The 17,829-nt window shown below is 33.5% G+C and overlaps 2 protein-coding genes across 3 annotated transcripts; one reads left to right on the top strand and one right to left on the bottom strand.

Annotated features, from left to right (window-relative positions):
* Positions 1-9,140: 9,140 nt before the first annotated feature.
* On the top strand, positions 9,141-12,583 carry LOC134274570 (uncharacterized). The gene is made up of 6 exons (XM_062756845.1): positions 9,141-9,401; positions 10,495-10,717; positions 10,988-11,151; positions 11,243-11,406; positions 12,013-12,226; positions 12,330-12,583. The coding sequence occupies exons 1-6, from the start codon at positions 9,147-9,149 to the stop codon at positions 12,465-12,467; spliced, it is 1,158 nt and encodes a 385-aa protein (XP_062612829.1). The 5' UTR covers positions 9,141-9,146; the 3' UTR covers positions 12,468-12,583.
* An 86-nt stretch (positions 12,584-12,669) lies between these two features.
* LOC134274571 (uncharacterized) lies at positions 12,670-16,845 on the bottom strand. 2 transcript variants are annotated; one of them, XM_062756846.1, is made up of 4 exons: positions 16,234-16,845; positions 15,661-15,743; positions 15,292-15,348; positions 12,670-13,789 (listed from the first exon to the last, which is right to left on the bottom strand). In XM_062756846.1, exons 1-4 carry the CDS (start codon positions 16,371-16,373, stop codon positions 13,218-13,220), a joined length of 852 nt encoding a protein of 283 aa, XP_062612830.1. In that variant the 5' UTR covers positions 16,374-16,845; the 3' UTR covers positions 12,670-13,217. The 2 variants fall into 2 exon arrangements, with proteins under 2 accessions (XP_062612830.1, XP_062612831.1); XM_062756847.1 differs by having other exon boundaries at positions 15,292-15,345.
* Positions 16,846-17,829: the final 984 nt, after the last annotated feature.

The following is a 17,829-nucleotide window of genomic DNA, read 5'->3' as shown; positions in this document are numbered from 1 at the left end:
CATCTGCAATAGATAAAATGGAAATAGGTGAAAGTTTTCAATGGATGCGTTAACATCAACGTTATTTGTCTGACATATACTTAGTTTAAACTTTAATTCATTTAAATTAGACATCATATATACACAATACATAGTACAAACAGGATTCGGAAACAAGTTGTAACAACTTATATTAATCCGTTTCCTTAAGTTAACTTTCAACTATAAATAAACAAATCCGTTTCCTTAAGTTAACTTTCAACTTTGCCCTTGTTGAATGACAATTATAATGGGAAAAATAACAGCTAAGAAATAAAGATGAAACAAAAATTGTAGAGAGAGATATAACATTTAACATTGATAGTAAATGAGGAATAAACACAGTCATACAATGCATATAAACATAATAGCAATACGGCCATAATATTCAAGTTACAAATCTTTTAGAGGCAGAAGTAAATTGATGCACATGTTTAAAAATGTTGGTATTAAAGGAATAATTCTTAGTAGAATCTCCAAAGAAGAAAAAGTGACTGGTCCTAATGTCAATGAATTTTTTCCTTGAGTCAGTGTAAAGAGGACATTCTAATAAAAAGTGTGTTGTTGTTTCGATTTTTCCATTAGGATTATATTATATGTTTTGCAAATAAATGGGAATTAAGTGTACTACGTCTAAGTCGTAGCTTACCAAATAAAAAATATTTTGGGGTTTTATAACAGTTTGTGTTAAGCACGCGTTTTAAATTAGATACTGATTTTCTTGAACATTAACATTGTTCCCTTTTGTAGTGGATGGTAAAAAGATTGTGCATAATGGTTCGTAAACTTCTGTTGAAATGCACAGGATAATGGTGTGTTTCATTGATTCTTAATTAAAGAAGATAAATAATCAGGCGCACTTCCATAGACCAAAATTTGATTACAAAAATGTATCCCACCCAACTTCTCGAAAAAGATCATTTAAACTTAAGTTTAGTGCGCCTGTGACTATGAGAGAGTTATCAGCTAAATCATTTGGGATATTGTCCCAAATTACATCTGCATACTCAATAACCGGTCTTACAAATGAGAAGTATAGTTTTCTACGGATTTTCTGTCTAATAAAAATTTGAGTCGTCTTAGAATGTGTAACCTAGATGACGCTTTAGCCAGACAACCTTAACATGATATGACCAATGACCGTTGTCTGAAAAATGTAATCCTAGGTGTTTATGATGTGACACTTCACTTCTCTTTTGTCCATTCAAATACAAGTCTGGGTGTGAAGTTTGGTTACGTTTGGTACTGATTGTTAAGCTTTCTGTTTTTTTGAGGATTAAAGGTAACTAACCATTGATTAGACCATTTATGGATTTTGTCAAGATCACTATTTAAAGTTGTACTTGCGATAGTCGGGTTTTCAACAATATATATAAAAGTGGTGTCGTCCGCAAATAATTTAACTAGATGCTGTCATGAGACAGTAATACCCGCACTAAGGTGTTTGCCTCTAAATACACACTCGTACATATTAGGCTTAAAGCCTTCCAAGGAAAAGTCAAATAATTCTATAATTTACACAGTACATGTATTCGTCACATTAAGTATAACATTCTCAGACCCTGTGACTTTGTGACCTATGACTCAGTGCCTCTTATATGTATTTTATATGCTTCATAGGCGTCGGAAGGAAATTGAAAGTGGGGAGGGGGGGGGGGGGGCTAAACCAACAAAAAAGGTAAACCCCAATTTTCAATACATAGAAAATGTCCATCTTTCCAAAAAAAAAAGGGGGGGGGGTAAGCCCCCCGGTTCAGACGCCTATGTGTGAATTAGATTTTAAAAAATGTTTTGCTCATAATTGGTACCTTTTTAAATTTAATAATGCTCCCCCCAAAAAAAAACACCACACACACACACACTCTCACGAACCGTACTTTTTTTTTAAATAGGATACACATGAAGATGGAAAAGTTATGTTAAAACATAGTTTGTTATGAATTAATTTTAAAATTTGTTCTTGAACCACCGGGTATACGTGTTTACATGTAAACACCTTTTGGAAAATTTCTACATTACATTGGGTTGCGTCACCCATTATCATATTTTTAGATTAAGCACCACTCGGCACACCTCGGCCGATTCGTGCTTCATCTGCATTTAGCCAAGGTTTGTCAAATAGGATAGCATGCACATGCTGCAGTGTGATGTGTATTGAAAAAATCATTTTGTGTTATAATTGGATTATATATTTCATGAAGTTCACAGGACCTATGACAGTCGGTAAGTACACGTTTAAGTATAGATTGGGGTAAAATGAACCGAAATGCAAAATTTAGATTAGGTTAAAGTTCAAAGATCATCGCATGCCACAGTAAAGTCGGATTTCACATTGTGAAGTTATCTCCCGTTGTCGATGTGACATTCGGTTACATTATGTACAGGTGCAGATCCAGATTTTTTTTCAGGAGGGGGGAGGGGGGTTCACACCTCAGTCAAAAAAATGTCAGCCCAGAATTTTCTTACAAGCAAAGACAAAAAACTGAAAACAAAATAAAAACAATGATAGTGGGGTCGTGGGGTCTATGTTTTCTAAGGGGGATGATGTCCAAAGTAATTTTTTTATTTGCTTCAGTATATAGTCTTATTTAAATAAGAAAGCAAACTCCAAGGGGGGGGGGGGTCCAATCTCCCTAGCCACTCCCTGTTCGTGAAATTGCAATTGATCTTGTGACTCCAAAATAGATTTTTTTTCCATTTGACTATATATATATATATACATATTTTGTTTCTTGTGTTTATAAATAATGCCTGACTGTTTGTCTGCAGAAATTTGATCAGTAATTTGGCTTAAATTTTTGATCAGTAGGTACTAGGGTTTTCATGCTTAACATGTGTATTCATTATAAACTTTCAACAGGTATAAATATGTTTGACCTTGGCCCTAGAGTTAGACCCATGCACTTAAAAAAAAAGAAATTAACCTTGTCAATTAACTTTTGAACAGGAAGTACTAGGGATTTCTTTATATTTCTTTATATTTCACATGTGTATTCCTTGTGACAAGACTTTCTTTCGATACCATCAATTTTAACCCTTTGACCTTGACCTTTGAGTTTGAGGTACATTTGAGAAACCTTCGCCATAAGCTGCCATACGTGGGCATCAGTGTTTAACAAACACATCTTGTCTTCATTACTTTTAAGTGGCGGTGTCTCCATATGAGGGAAAAATTCCCGAGATAGATGTTTTCACAACAAACAAACAAATTACTAAAAATAACATAAAACATGAACATGTTGGTTGTATCTCTTGATTACATAAATATTTTAAAAATAATTACATGTATTATAAGATTTGAAAAGGTTGTGCATCTTAAAATTGACTAAGTTCTGTGGTTGAATTAGCTATAAAAGTTTACTAGCTTTATTTTGCTACTCAAAACACATTGATTGTCAATGAGTATTTTTAATGATACGTACTGTTTTCTGAAATGTTCAGTTTTTTCAACAATGGATACATATGTCATACATTTTCAGTTTCTCAAAAAATTGCATAAAAAAGTTTTTCAAATACTGTAACCATGTAACCTTTACAAAATACATGTGAATCCTATGTTTTTAGCTCATTTGAGCTTTTCAGGTTTTTTTAATCACATTACGTCTGTCGTCCATTTGTTTGTATGGAAACTTTACATTTTTAACTCGTCTACAACCACTGGGCCAATTTTAACCGAATTCACATTGAAATCAGTATATGTACATCTGTATGTCAGTCTGTCAATTTAACCCTGGTCATCACAGTCATATCTATTGAATGAGAAGAGACAAGGCATTTGTATTACACATACGTATAATCAATATCTACCTGTGACAATGCCATGATTTTTTTTACCCATGACCTTGAAGTTTGACCTACTTGCAAAAAAATTACATTGTTTTAAATTCATTATTTTAAAAGAATTCATATTATACATGCATGTATATTATTTTCTATGATAAGACCTTTCTAAATAAATCATGAATCTGTGACCTTGACCTTGAAGCTTAACCTACTTTTCAAAATATTGCATTTGCTTATAACTTTGGATTGAGAAGAGATATGACTTTCACATTTGACATGTACAATACTCGTAAGAATTCAAGATGTTTCCTACATGCTATGATTTTTTACCCTATGATGTTGATGTTTTACCTAATTTTCAAAATATTTAACTCTCCTAAAAGATGATCAGGCTACTGATTTGCCCCCCCGGGGCAAAATCAAAATTCCAAAACCTTACTGCACATCTACATGACACCACCAACCATCTCCCAAAAGATGATTAGGCTGCTGAGTAAAATGTAGAAGGAGTTCAGGGAAGACGGGGCTTTTAGCATAAAAAATATCATTTCTCGACCCCCATTTGACCCCTCGGGGCAAAAATCAAAATACCGAAACCTTACTGCACATCTACATGACACCACCAAACATCTCCCAAAAGATGATTAGGCTGCTGAGTAAAATGTAGAAGGAGTTCAGGGAAGACGGGGCTTTTAGCATAAAAAACGTCATTTTTCGACCCCCATTTGACCCCCCGGGGCAAAATCAAAATTCCAAAACCTTACTGCACATCTACATGACACCACCAACCATCTCCCAAAAGATGATTAGGCTGCTGAGTAAAATGTAGAAGGAGTTCAGGGAAGACGGGGCTTTTAGCATAAAAAACGTCATTTTTCGACCCCCATTTGACCCCCAGGGCAAAATCAAAATTCCGAAACCTTACTGCACATCTACATGACACCACCAACCATCTCCCAAAAGATGATTAAGCTACTTTGTCAAATGTAGGAGGAGTTCAGGGAAGAAAAGTGTGACAGACGGACGGACGGACGGACATGAGTAACAACAATATACCCGAACTTTCTTTAGAAAGTGCGGGTATAATAATGGATATTATGTCGAACACAATATCATTTATATAGACAAGGAATAACAGTGGGCCCAATATTGAGCCCTAGGGCACGCCAGCCTCAATATTGCACCAACCCGATGAAGATGAATTTATAACAACTCGTTGTTTACGACCTTGAAGATAACTTTCGAACCAATGGTAAAGTTTCCCACCTACCCCAGCTTGTTGAAGTTTATAAAGCAAATCCTTATGCCAAACTCTATCAAACGCTTTGCTTATATCACAAAAGACAGCACGCATGTACCTCCTTCCCCGAGTCTAATGCTCGACCAATATCGTTCGATATATCTAATAATTGATTGACTTTTGAGTCGCCGGAGATAAATCCTGACTGATTATTACAAAAGAATTTCTTTTCTACAAAGTAACTATAAATATGATTATGAACACATCTTTCCATGACCTTCCCAGTAATATACACAATAATGAACTAGATGCTGTCATGAGACAGTAATACCCGCACTAATGTGTTTGCCTCTAAATACATTGGAAAAATTTCTACATCACATTGGGTTGCGTCACCCATATTATCATATTTTTAGATTTAACACCATTCGACACACCTCGGCCGATTCCCACTTCATCTGATAAGGTGACGGAATCGACGAAGATTTGCCGAATGGTACAGCAACAGCACATGCTGCAGTCTGGTGTGCATTGGATTAATTCATTTTGTGTTATAATTGGATTATATTTCATGAAGTTGACAAGACCTATGACAGTCGGTAAGTACAAGTTTAAGTATAGTGGGGGTAAAATAAACCCAAACGATTAGGTTAAAGTTCAAGAAGGGTCAAAGATCATCGCATGCCACACTAGACGAATTGCGAAGTTATCTCCCATTGTCGATGTGACATTCAGTTACTGCCAATACTGGTGCAGGTCCAGAAATTTTTTCGGGAGTGGGGAGAGGGGTTCACATCTCAGTCAAAAAAATCCAGCCCAGAATTTCCTGACAAGCAGGAGAAAAAAACTGAAAACAAATAAACAAAATAAAAACAATGATAGTGGGGTCAATGTTTTCTAAGTTAGGGGGAGGATGTCCAAAGTCATTTTTTATTTGCTTCAGTATATATATATATATATATATATATATATATATATATATATATATAGTTTTGTGACAGGCGGATTGTGGGTTATTTAGCGTCTTTTACACTCACGTTGTGGGTATCATGGATGGTTTGTGGGTCATTATATATTGACCCACAAACCACCGCCTCAAAAACTTGTGTATTGCTATAATATAAACCATATTTTCATATTTTACAAAAAAAATATTTTGACCCATAATTACATTAATCAAAAATGACCCACAATGCAATTTTATATACATCAATTCTTACCACTCAGTGGATTGGATGAATTTTGTGTGTGACCCACAATATTCTATATACTTTCCCACTACTCACTGTTCTTTTGTTCGGGGCGTATAATGGAAAATATCGGGAATTAATAGTTATGTAGCTTATCAGCCGAGTATTTTTAAATCCTCTACGCAGCTTTTAACGATGCATAAAAGATAGACGCGTGTATATCCCACAATGTTCTTTCTACATATATATAATGACCCACAACTATGTATATATATCACAATGATCCCACAATATTATATATATGTGCAAAAAAATGACCCTCAATTATATCATGTAAACATTATATTTTTTCATGAACATTTATATACTTATCAGTTATTATGTATAAACAAACATTTGTATGTACATTGTTTTTTTTTGTTCGGGAGCATATTATGGTAAATACCTTGAATAAATAGTTAGGAAGCTTATCAGCCGAGTATTTTTAAAGCTTTTATGCAGCTTTAAACGATGCATAAAAGATAGACGCGTTTACTAAGTATTCCCACAATGTTCTTTCTACAAATATATATAATGACCCACAACTATGTATATATATATATATATATATATCACAATGATCCCACAATATTATATATTGCACAAAAATGACCCACAATTATATCATGTAAACATTATATGTTTTCATGAACATTTATATACTTATCAGTTATTATGTATAAACAAACATTTGTACAATGTACATGTATGTACACTGTTCTTTTGTTCGGGAGCATATTATGGTAAGTACCTGGAATTGATAGTTATAGGTAGCTTATCAGCCGAGTATTTTAAAAGTTTCTTCGCATCTTTTAACGACGCCTAAAAAGGTTAGGTGTATATATCCCAAAATATTCTTTCTACTTATATATAATAATCCACCAAGGTATATATACATATCATATTGATCCCATAATGTTATATATATGTGCACAAAAATGACCCACAATTATATCATGAAAACAATATGTTTTCATGAACATTTATATACTTTTATTTTCATTTCCAATGTCTTTTTTCGAGATAAAATTACCAATTGTAAATGTACTTTATTTCGCCATCAGTGTATTGGCGCGGTTCCAAAACAAACCACGCACAGGGCGGAACAGGGCGGAACGTGGATTGACGGAATCAAAGCATGTAAATATAAGGAATAACTGTCTTATTTTTCAATTTCATGATCGATTTGCTTGCGTGATAACTTTATGCAAATTATCACGCAAGCTAATCGATTGATCACTTCATGAAATCGAAAAATTAGACAGTTATTCCTTAAATCAGTTATTATATATATAAACATATGTAGGTAAAGTGTTTCATGTACAATATTGATACATTCATGTATATATCATATAGATAGCATAATGTTTCAATCAATGATCTCTGTTACGTTAATAATGTATAGGCCCTATCAATTTTATTTCCGTATACAATGAAGTCCATTGAACAGGTCGGAGAGAATACTCGAAATCGGGTATTATCCGTGAAATCGCGTATAATACCCGATATTAGGGTAACGTTGAATCCGCGAAATTGGGTATCCATCTCCAAGCCCTTTATAGTCGTCTCTACAAGTGATTAACTCGCCTGATTAAAATTAATTGTTAGATTGCTGAAATTTACTTCAAGCGAGTTTATTACCTGTAGAAACAACTATAAATGGTTGGGAGGTGGATAAAATATACATATTGGCTACAGAATGTGTCAAGAATTGAGGAGTGAACGTAAGTTGATAGACCAATGCTAGAAAGTGAAGAAAATCTTCCAAAAGTGCGCAAAAAAATATTGCGTAAATTGCATCTTTTTTTGCATTACGGGATCTGTAGCGTTATGGTAAAAGACAAATACATAAAACCATTACGCTACAGATCTGCAGCTAGTAAAAAGCAACACAATTTTACATCCAAAGTGTTAAATTATATATAACTAAATTTTGTTTGTATTTTAGTTTTTATTGGTAGATATCCGAAAAGGAACGCAAAATATTTTTCAATAATCTGGTTTGGTATGGGGACACACCCCTTTGACAACCAACTGAATTATCTGTATCCATACAATCCCCTCATTTCCAGTCCTTGGGATTCATGGAAAATTCCAAATTTAATAAATGTACCTTTAACTTCAAACAGTATCTCCATCTTACCTCGTGTAAACAAACACCATGCCAGCTAAATCTGTGTTTCAATTATTACCTCCCCTTGTTTCATATCACTTCGGTTACTAGGGATGTATTATTGAGCGGCAATTTGAACTCATAAAAAAGAGCACAATTTTACACCCACATTTGTTAAACTATTCAAAAATTGAATTATAAGGAATGACTCTATTTTTGTTTTTGCCAAATTATTTGATTTTAACCTGGTTTGGGTCAGTTTGACCAAACCAGGTTATAATCGAATGATTACGCCAAGAATTTGAGTCATACCTTAATAAAATTAAATTATAAGGAATTACTTTAATTCTTGGCCATATAATCGAGCATAATCTGGTTTCGGTCAGTTTATGCTTTATTATAAACCGTAAACTGACCCAGACCATATTATACTCGATAATCTGGCAAATATTTTCCTTTATATAACACTACTGAAAGCAATTCGTATCTAAGCATTGAATTCATTTTTTTATGTCTTCGGCCCTATAACACACCTCGCCGTGCCGACAAATTGAATACCAATTGAATACAAATTGGTATGATAATTTGTCGGCACGGCCAGGTGCGTTATAGGACCGAACACATCCAAAAATATGAATTCAATGCTTATATTTGTATTCCCTAATTCCATTAACGTTGCCTTTTGAATTTTGGTGTTCTCGGCGACGTCACGCTGGAAACGGTGACGTTAATGGAACGGTTGGTAACGTCACAATTACTAAATATGGAGGAATGCGAATCCAAGCGAAACACTCGCATAATAAAGATATTTCTCCTTCAAGAACTTGAAAGCGATGAGATGAATGTTTGTGACGACGATGTTACGCCAGAGGTTATACGTCATCTCTTGTCAGAAAAAAGAATAAGCCGACAGCGTATTTCTGATTATTTCAACGTAACAATACCAGGATACTCCCCAGATGAATTTTCCTCGCATTTTCGAATGCGAAGAGAGACTTTTGAGGAAGTCTGTAGACAGGTATGCTTTAAATTATTAATAAATCGCTCAAGAAAATACACCATTTCATATATAAAATGCTTCCAATGCAAAGTCTATCGATCTGCCCAAGGGCTGCGTTCAATAGCTGAGTTTGATAACTGTTTTAAAATTCTTTGTTTGATATATTTTAAAATTTTTAGTAATGTTCACAAATTCTTCTAGGCAAAAAAAAAGGGGATTTATTGTAAAAAGTCTATGAAATGCTTTATTTACTATTATTTAAGTGTCCATTCTAGAACTTAATTGCGATCGCTTATATGCGAGAAAAATAAAATAATAAAACAGATAAAATTGCGCCCCATTAAGAGTACCCGAGATGCGCAGAATTAAAAATCGATTCAACATATGAATTGAAATTTAATTTTCTAGTATCTTATATCCATGGATGTATAGTGGAGTCATATAACATTTCGTTAAATAAACTTCCAAGCGTCGCAATTAATGTTTATGTTTATGTGTGTAGAAGAGTTCTGTTTTTAACTTCATATATGGCCTATTTTTTATAAGTTCAGACTAGCTAAAATTTAAAAAAAAAAAGATCTTTCTATTTGTTTTGCCTCTTTATATAAAGATAGGACTTTCCTGTAAATTTCACAATTTAAATAAATCGTGTTTTATAAATATCAAAGATTTAAAACAATAACCGAATTATTTGAATTTGAACGTAAATAACAAATTTCATTTGAACCTACACTTAAAAATCTTATATTTTTATATTTTACTTAGTAATACCATATGTCATATTTAGCTTTCACAAAAGATTTTTTAACGAGGATTATTTATACTGTGATAATATTTTAGCTTACTATGACTTCTTTACACAAACTTGTTTTGATTACGGCGATGCACTTATCCCCCTTCATAATATAATAAAATGTACTTTTGATCATATCCTATAGTATTTTTAAAAATCGACACGTTTATTATTCAATACTGTCATCAATAAAAAATGAATAACCGGTTATGAAATTTATGTACGGTTAGGTACACATATGGTGAAGGGGGGGGGGGGGGGGCTTCAAAAAAAAAAAAATCCAAAATATCATTGAAGTAAACTTTATTTAATTAACAGATACTGTCAACAGGCCACATCCCAAAAGAACATGTTCATGGCAGAGAAATCATTGAACCTTCCAAACAAGTAATGATTTCTATATGGATGTTGGCAAATATGGAAGGATACAGACAAATAAGTGACAGGTTTAATGTCACTTATTCCTCCGTGTACCGATGCTTCATGAGGACATGTACCGCTTTACAATGCCTTTCTGTAGAAAAAATCAAGTGGCCTACTGGTTAGTGCATATGTCTGTGAGGGTGTGTGTGTGTGTGTAATAATAGGTGTTCATTTATAAGCTTTCATTATCAACTTTTAATAAGGGGCCGGCAATGATAATAAAAAACCCTTCACAAAAAATATGACATCATTGGGGGAAGTAAAAGTATTTTTCTTTTCTACAGTAAACAATATATCTAAAAATTATACGGAGCATGTCCAAGTGCCCCCCCCCCCCTTTTTTTTTAATTATTCAGTAAAATAATAAAACTGGAATTTATCGTTACAGGAGCTAGGGCAAATGAAGTCATTGAAGGCTTTGAAAACCTCATGGGTTTCCCTCGAGTTTTAGGGGCTGTCGACGGATGTCACGTTCAGATAAAAGCTCCACAAGAAAAATACCATCCCATGTCTTATCTGAATAGGAAACGGGACTATTCGGTTATTTTACAGGTGAACATATAATTCGGTTTTAAAAATAAGACTAATTGCCTCCATGATTCCTGTGATTTACTAGTAGTAATCCATTCATTTTACTTTTTAGGCAGTGTGTGATCATACTTTGCGGTTCACGGACATTGTATCCGGATGGCCTGGTTCTGTACACGATGCAAGGGTCTTCAAAAATTCCCCCCTTTATGAAGCCAACGAAAACCTCTTTCCTGGCGATACACATATTGTTGGAGATGCAGCATATCCACTGCAAAGGTTATTAAAATCAACATTCATTTAATAAACGGGCAGATTATACTCTTTATGTCCCTGGATCGAAAGATCCTGTGGTATAGTGTTTTTGTCTGTCTGTAGTTAACTTTAACCTAGCCCATAAACTATTGAGTGGGTAGGGCTATGGCTTTCATATTTCACAGGTGTATTCCCTTTGACAAGACCAAATTTGACTTCTTGAACTTGGAATTCGACATACTTCTACAAAAAAAAAAGATAACACTCTTTAACCTAGCCATAACTTTTGAACAGTACAAGCTATGACTTTCATCTGGTATAAATATTTTTACCTTTTGACCTTCACCTAAGAGTATGACCCATTTTTAATACTTCAACCTTGGTCATAACTTTTGAACAGCTAGAATTATGTCTTCATATTTAACATGTATATTCCTTGTAACAAGGCCATCCCTTCGGTACCAACACTTTTGACATTTGACATTGACCTTTTGAGTTTGATATGCATTTGAAAGAATTCAGCCCTTGTCATAAGATGCCACATGAGGGCATCAGTATTTTACAAACAAATCTTGATTTGAAAATCATGTACATTATTTTTATGTATAAGTTATTTGTATTGCATTTCAGTTGGATTTTAACACCATATAAAGATACAGGAAATCTGGCCGAGTGTCACAAAAGGTACAACTTCATACACTCCAACACTCGTCAGATGATTGAAAGAGCATTTGGTTTGTTAAAAGGAAAATGGAGAAGGTTGAGATTCCTTGAGATGACCAAACTAGAAGACGTTCCAAGTGTTATAACAGCAGCCTGTACACTTCACAATATGTGCATAGACGTAAGCCCCCCCCCCCCACTTAAAAAAATCGTCATGAATTTTGGCATTTGAAACACATGTAAAAATGATTCTTGCTCTTTATACTTGATTTCTTTTTCTACAGAACAATGATAATGACCTGGACATGTGCAATGATACCAGTATCTTCCCAGATGCTCCAGCTGTGGGTGAGCCTTTGAACCAGAGTGGATCCGTAAAAAGAAATGCCCTAGCCCAGTATTTCTGGTCTACCAACCGATAATAAACTTCAATGAAATTAAGAAAACAATGCTAAATTTACAAATGTTTCCTTTTTATTGAAATTTAACAAAATGCTTTTTATGTAACATTTACATTAAAAATTTTCAATGATCAGAATGATGTATCCTGAAATTGTAGCTAAATCCAATTTCTGGTTGGAAAAATCCTTTTTTATCATCAGTGAATGCATATAAATTATGTATAAAGTTCAATCAACAACTAATAATAAATTCACATCAATATTTACACCTGTTCTTAGTCTGTTTGTTTTAAAATAATTTTCTAACATAACTTAAAAAGAAAAAAAAACAACAAAACTATCTACTATACCACCTTGAAAAATGATGGTCAGAGTACAAGTAACAAAAAAATATATGCGAATGGTTCTTTCAATTATTTTAACAAAAAAACAAAATTTTAATTGGGTTTTTTTTTTGGAATACATGTATTCTACAGAATTGCATTGTTTTGAAAAAGTATGTGAGATAAACATTCTCCGTAGGGCCATAGACCATAAACTAAGAATATATTACCTTCAGTTAAAATTATCTTTTGAAATAATTTTGAAATTGAAACAATTTAAGCAAAATTTTGAATTAAGATGTTTGACAAAATAGCAAATTTCCAAACAAATATAATATTAAATCAAAACACAAAATATTAAAAATCCAAATAAAAATTGACTTTGGTCTGGTCTTAGTGACATGCACTTACTAATTTGATCTCTGATATCAGAAGAGAAAACACATACTTAATTTTCAAGCAAAGACACTAATCTCTCCATAAGCACCAGCTTTCTTTCATTTACTCTGATCTGCTCCTCCTGAAACTTTCTCCTGTCATCCCTCACCTCAGTCAACAAATCTATCAACTCATCCTCCCTCTTACGCTTAGACACTTTCTTCACTTTCTCACACCCTACTTTACCACTCACCTTCTCATGCCCCTCCTCTTTCTCCCCCTTCTCACTAGTAATTATACTTACACCCTTACTCACACCTACAGATACTGTTTTCAATGGCGTTATTTTTGGATCATCACCCATAACTTCCATCATTTCTTTGTGAAATTCCATGGATCTCCGTCTCTCCCCAGACTTCTTGTTAGCATCCTCTACAGCCTTGTATTTGGCAGTAAGCTTGTTAAATTTTGACTGGCACTGAAGCCAGTCACCAGTAAACCCATACTCGTTCTTCATTTTATCAGCAATTTCTTTCCATAATGCTTTATGGGTTTTCTTTTTCGACGCAAACTCTGCATCCAACTCACCTCTAAAATTGATGAGGCCTTTGGTAAGACAGTTGGTCCATGTCTGCTTTACATCTGCAAAATAAATAATCTCTTTTAATGCATGAAAATTAAATTCAACAAGCAAATTCAAAGAATTTTCTTGTCTTCTGCTTTCATCATCTTACTAGATGAGATGCCATTATTTATGGCATATTGTATATTATGACATATTGTGTCAAATATGAATGCCCTATCATATGTCATTGACATCAAAAGTAATCACCAAAGTTAAAATTTTTGAAAATTAGGACAAGCATAACAGTCAAGGGACAAAAAATCATAGCATGTCTGTAAACTTCTTGTCACAGGTAATTCACATATGAAATATACAAACCCTATCTCTTTCTCTATCAAAAGTTATAAAGAAAAGTCAATGTACTAGATAGGGACGGGTATCGCCAAAAATTTCGTATCGCGATATATCACGGTTTTTCCCCACAATATCACGATAATATCATGATATTTTTAAAAGCAGTTTTTACAATGATATTATATGAAAAGTCATTATTTTTCTAAAAAATATGCCAGAAAAACAAAATTTTACATTCTTGAAATTTTTATGTATATAAAATCAATCATGTTTGGACGGTAAGATGCCGTTCTTTTCACTTTTAACAACATTCTTTATACTTTTTGCAATTGTAATTTGAAAGATTGAACAAATATATGAATAATTTCTGGACTTTATAATATGTACCTAAAAACCGGTATTTAGGTCTCCGTATCACGATACGTATCAGGCAACAAAAAATCGCGATATACCGGTATACCGATAAAATCGCACATCCCTAGTACTAGAGTCAAAAATCATAGTACATTTAGAAAGATCTTAAAACAGGTAATATACAAGTAATATCAAAGCCCTATCTTTTATCTTTCAAAAGTTATGACCAATTTCATGTAAATGTTAATTTTTTTGAAAAGTAGGTCAAACTTCAAGGTCATGGGGCCAAAAATCATAGTATATTTAGAAAGGTCTTACCATATGTAATATACATGTATAATATGAAAGCCCTATCTCTTCTCACTCAAACTTTATGACCAAGGTTAATGTATATGTGACAGACAGGCCAACTAACAGATGAATGAGATATAATGTCCCTTTGCTTTTGTGAAAACGAGGGATATAAATATCAGTGAGGCCTAAAATAAAAATTTATTTTTTTTGCATTTGCCTACCAACCTACTGAAAGTGCACCCAACCCAGACTGTCTTTTTGCCATTTTGTAATATTTTTTTTTCAATTTTTCAGGATATTGAGACTGTTTCATTTATAATTTTAGATATATTTATTTTTATCAATCACTGGTTTAAACCAAGAGTGGATCTTTTTCTTGTTTAGTAGGCATATGAAAAGCTCTAATATTTGCTATCTAACAAATTTCTAAAATCTAAATTAAGGCAAAGTTTAAAAAGCATGCCTACCTACCTACCCACTCTAAAGATTAAAAGTTGGCAACTGCAAACAAAAAAAAATTTCAAGCTTGACCTGAGAAAGAAATATTATCTAATAGATTATACAAGAAATGATGTACCTTGCACAGGTGTGGCAGGGGAAAGTTCTGTGACAGTTGTTTCATTTTCTTCACCTGCTGATACAAAAAATATTTATGGGAAACTTATATTTGCTATTAAATAATGCTATCTATTTTGATTATTTCATTCAACTTTCAATAGTGTACATGTTTTTTAAATTAATTATGGAATTATTAGAAAGTCATATAATGAATACATGGCAAAATTTTGCAATTCAATATACCTGGTATCACATAAAACTTATTTTAAACTGCAAAACAATGTATATTGAGTTAGTTAACCTGAATCTTAAATCACAAAATATAAAGAACTATTTTGAGACATTACACCAAAATCCTTCCTGCATCTATAAAGATTTGTTTACTTACCATGTACAATTGCAACAGTGCTTGTTGCAGCTTTGTGTACTGGCTGACAAGCAGCCCCCTGTCCATGATGTGGTTCTTCTTCCCTGCAAATATACTGAAAACTAGAATGGTATTTAAAAATTTTGAACCTTCTAAATTCTTGTTATCCCTAGTAGCATGAGTAGTGTTTAATTCCTATCATTCTTATTGATGCACAAAATTTCATATCTTAATTAAATAAAACATATCATTGAAAATCTGCATACTGATGATTAAATATGCAGAAAAATTTATAAATTAAATCTTCTGTGATTATTTTAATTACAATGTGAACATACCTTTTCTTTTTTAGTGTGTGAACTTTTACTTACTTTGTACGTACAGTCACTAATAATATAATCTATAATAATCTAACTGTGTCTCACTCTCAGGACAAGCCCTCACCACAGTTAGAATACCACCAATATGTATACTTGCAATGTAGCAAAAGTTAAACCGGGTCCATAGGATAATTATAATTTTAATGATAGAACATTCTATCTAACAGTAACTGTGAATAAAAAAATGTTAACTCAAGACTTGCAAATAAAATACCTGTACACAGTGGTCATGTTGTCCTTAAGAATGAGGGGTTGTACTGGCGAATTTACTTGGCAATTATGCTGATTAAAGTGAGATAATGATAAAAATAACGAATTGCATCCAGGGCAATGCAGAAGCTCAAGAGAGGCCATCGTCAACAGACAGATAAAAAGTAAAAGACTATATTCTTTATCCAGACAGGTGATATGACGCAATAAGCAGTCAAATATGACGTAAAAAGGTGGGAATACTTATCATGCAGTTTGCGTTTAATTACAAAAGGATGTACATAAATAACTGTTTATTCTATATGTGTGGAGAAAATTCGGAGTAGTTGTACTTTACATGTTCAATTAAAAAAATCATATAGAATTAACTATAAACGGATACTTATCCTGTTATTTGTTGGTGGGTGTTCTCCGTAATTAATTTTTATGCACTGACGTTGTAGTTTATCAGAGTCTAAGGAAGAAATCGCCGTTTTGTAGTATCTGTAAACCTCCTCTCGATGACACGACGCCATATTGTTTCTGAATCGGCAATGGTAAAATGCGTGACCGCAATTGCTTGCCGGCAACGCGCGTTCCATTATCCGGCGTCGGCGGCAACATCGGCAAATCCGGCGTTGCCTGTTTAATGGAAAGCAGCACAGGGGCATCTTATCCACTCTGTTCTCTACTTCACATATAAAAATACACAAGGGAAGAATCGAAAGTAGCACACGATTTTTAAAAAAAGTCAAAAAACAACTTACTTGAGAAAAGTTACACAAATCCTGAAAGGAACTAGCGCAAATAATGTCCTAGTACTTATCCAGGCTAAAATATTCCAGATATATCCATCGAAAATAGCTTTTATCCAACTAAAACCCCAGCTTTCTGCACAGTGTGAATCTCTACGCCCAAGAAAAGATAACTCACCCGGATGACAATAGGGTAGTACCCGAGGCCTTCCGAGTGCCATTGGAAGACTTCGGGCACTACCCTATTGTCATCCGGGTGAGTTATCTTTTCTTGGGCGTAGAGATTCACACTGTGCAGAAAGCTGGGGTTTTAGTTGGATAAAAGCTATTTTCGATGGATATATCTGGAATATTTTAGCCTGGATAAGTACTAGGACATTATTTGCGCTAGTTCCTTTCAGGATTTGTGTAACTTTTCTCAAGTAAGTTGTTTTTTGACTTTTTTTAAAAATCGTGTGCTACTTTCGATTCTTCCCTTGTGTATTTTTATATGTGAAGTAGAGAACAGAGTGGATAAGATGCCCCTGTGATTTAAGGGGAGACAGGGAACATGTCACATGACTAAAAGAACATATTACGTCATAATCGGTGGTGATATACATGTTTAACGTATTTAAAATCAACAATTCTTGTGTAATTTAATTCTACTTTTTAAAATTGATTTTTTTAACAATTAATTTTAGAAATTATTATTAATAAAGTTTGTAAAGATGTTGCCATCACAATACAATTTTCAAAATACTAAAAGGAAAGGAAGACAATCTTTTAAACAAACAGGGTGCTACGCTTCGAAGGATGATTTCAACGTGAATACTTGTAACATAAGCAATAAAATTAATACAAGACGCAAATCAGGGAATTGTTGT

This window comes from Saccostrea cucullata, unplaced genomic scaffold, assembly GCF_032062105.1.
Source record: "Saccostrea cucullata isolate Sc308-1 unplaced genomic scaffold, CSIRO_AGI_Scuc_v1 ctg411, whole genome shotgun sequence".
Taxonomy (NCBI): Eukaryota; Metazoa; Mollusca; class Bivalvia; order Ostreida; family Ostreidae; genus Saccostrea; species Saccostrea cuccullata.
Note: the sequence above shows the minus strand (reverse complement) of the source record. Positions and strands in the feature narration are given on the sequence as shown.

Excerpts from the sequence above, each read along its gene's own strand:
- LOC134274570 (XM_062756845.1), top strand. The coding sequence starts at position 9,147 with ATGGAGGAATGCGAATCCAAGCGAAACACTCGCATAATAAAGATATTT. Across the intron at positions 11,152-11,242 it reads ACTATTCGGTTATTTTACAG|GCAGTGTGTGATCATACTTT; the intron begins GTGAACATATAA and ends TTTACTTTTTAG. Across the intron at positions 12,227-12,329 it reads TTCACAATATGTGCATAGAC|AACAATGATAATGACCTGGA; the intron begins GTAAGCCCCCCC and ends CTTTTTCTACAG.
- LOC134274571 (XM_062756846.1), bottom strand. The coding sequence starts at position 16,373 with ATGGCCTCTCTTGAGCTTCTGCATTGCCCTGGATGCAATTCGTTATTT. Across the intron at positions 15,349-15,660 it reads CACTGTTGCAATTGTACATG|CAGGTGAAGAAAATGAAACA; the intron begins GTAAGTAAACAA and ends TTTTTGTATCAG. Across the intron at positions 13,790-15,291 it reads CCCTGCCACACCTGTGCAAG|ATGTAAAGCAGACATGGACC; the intron begins GTACATCATTTC and ends TTTATTTTGCAG.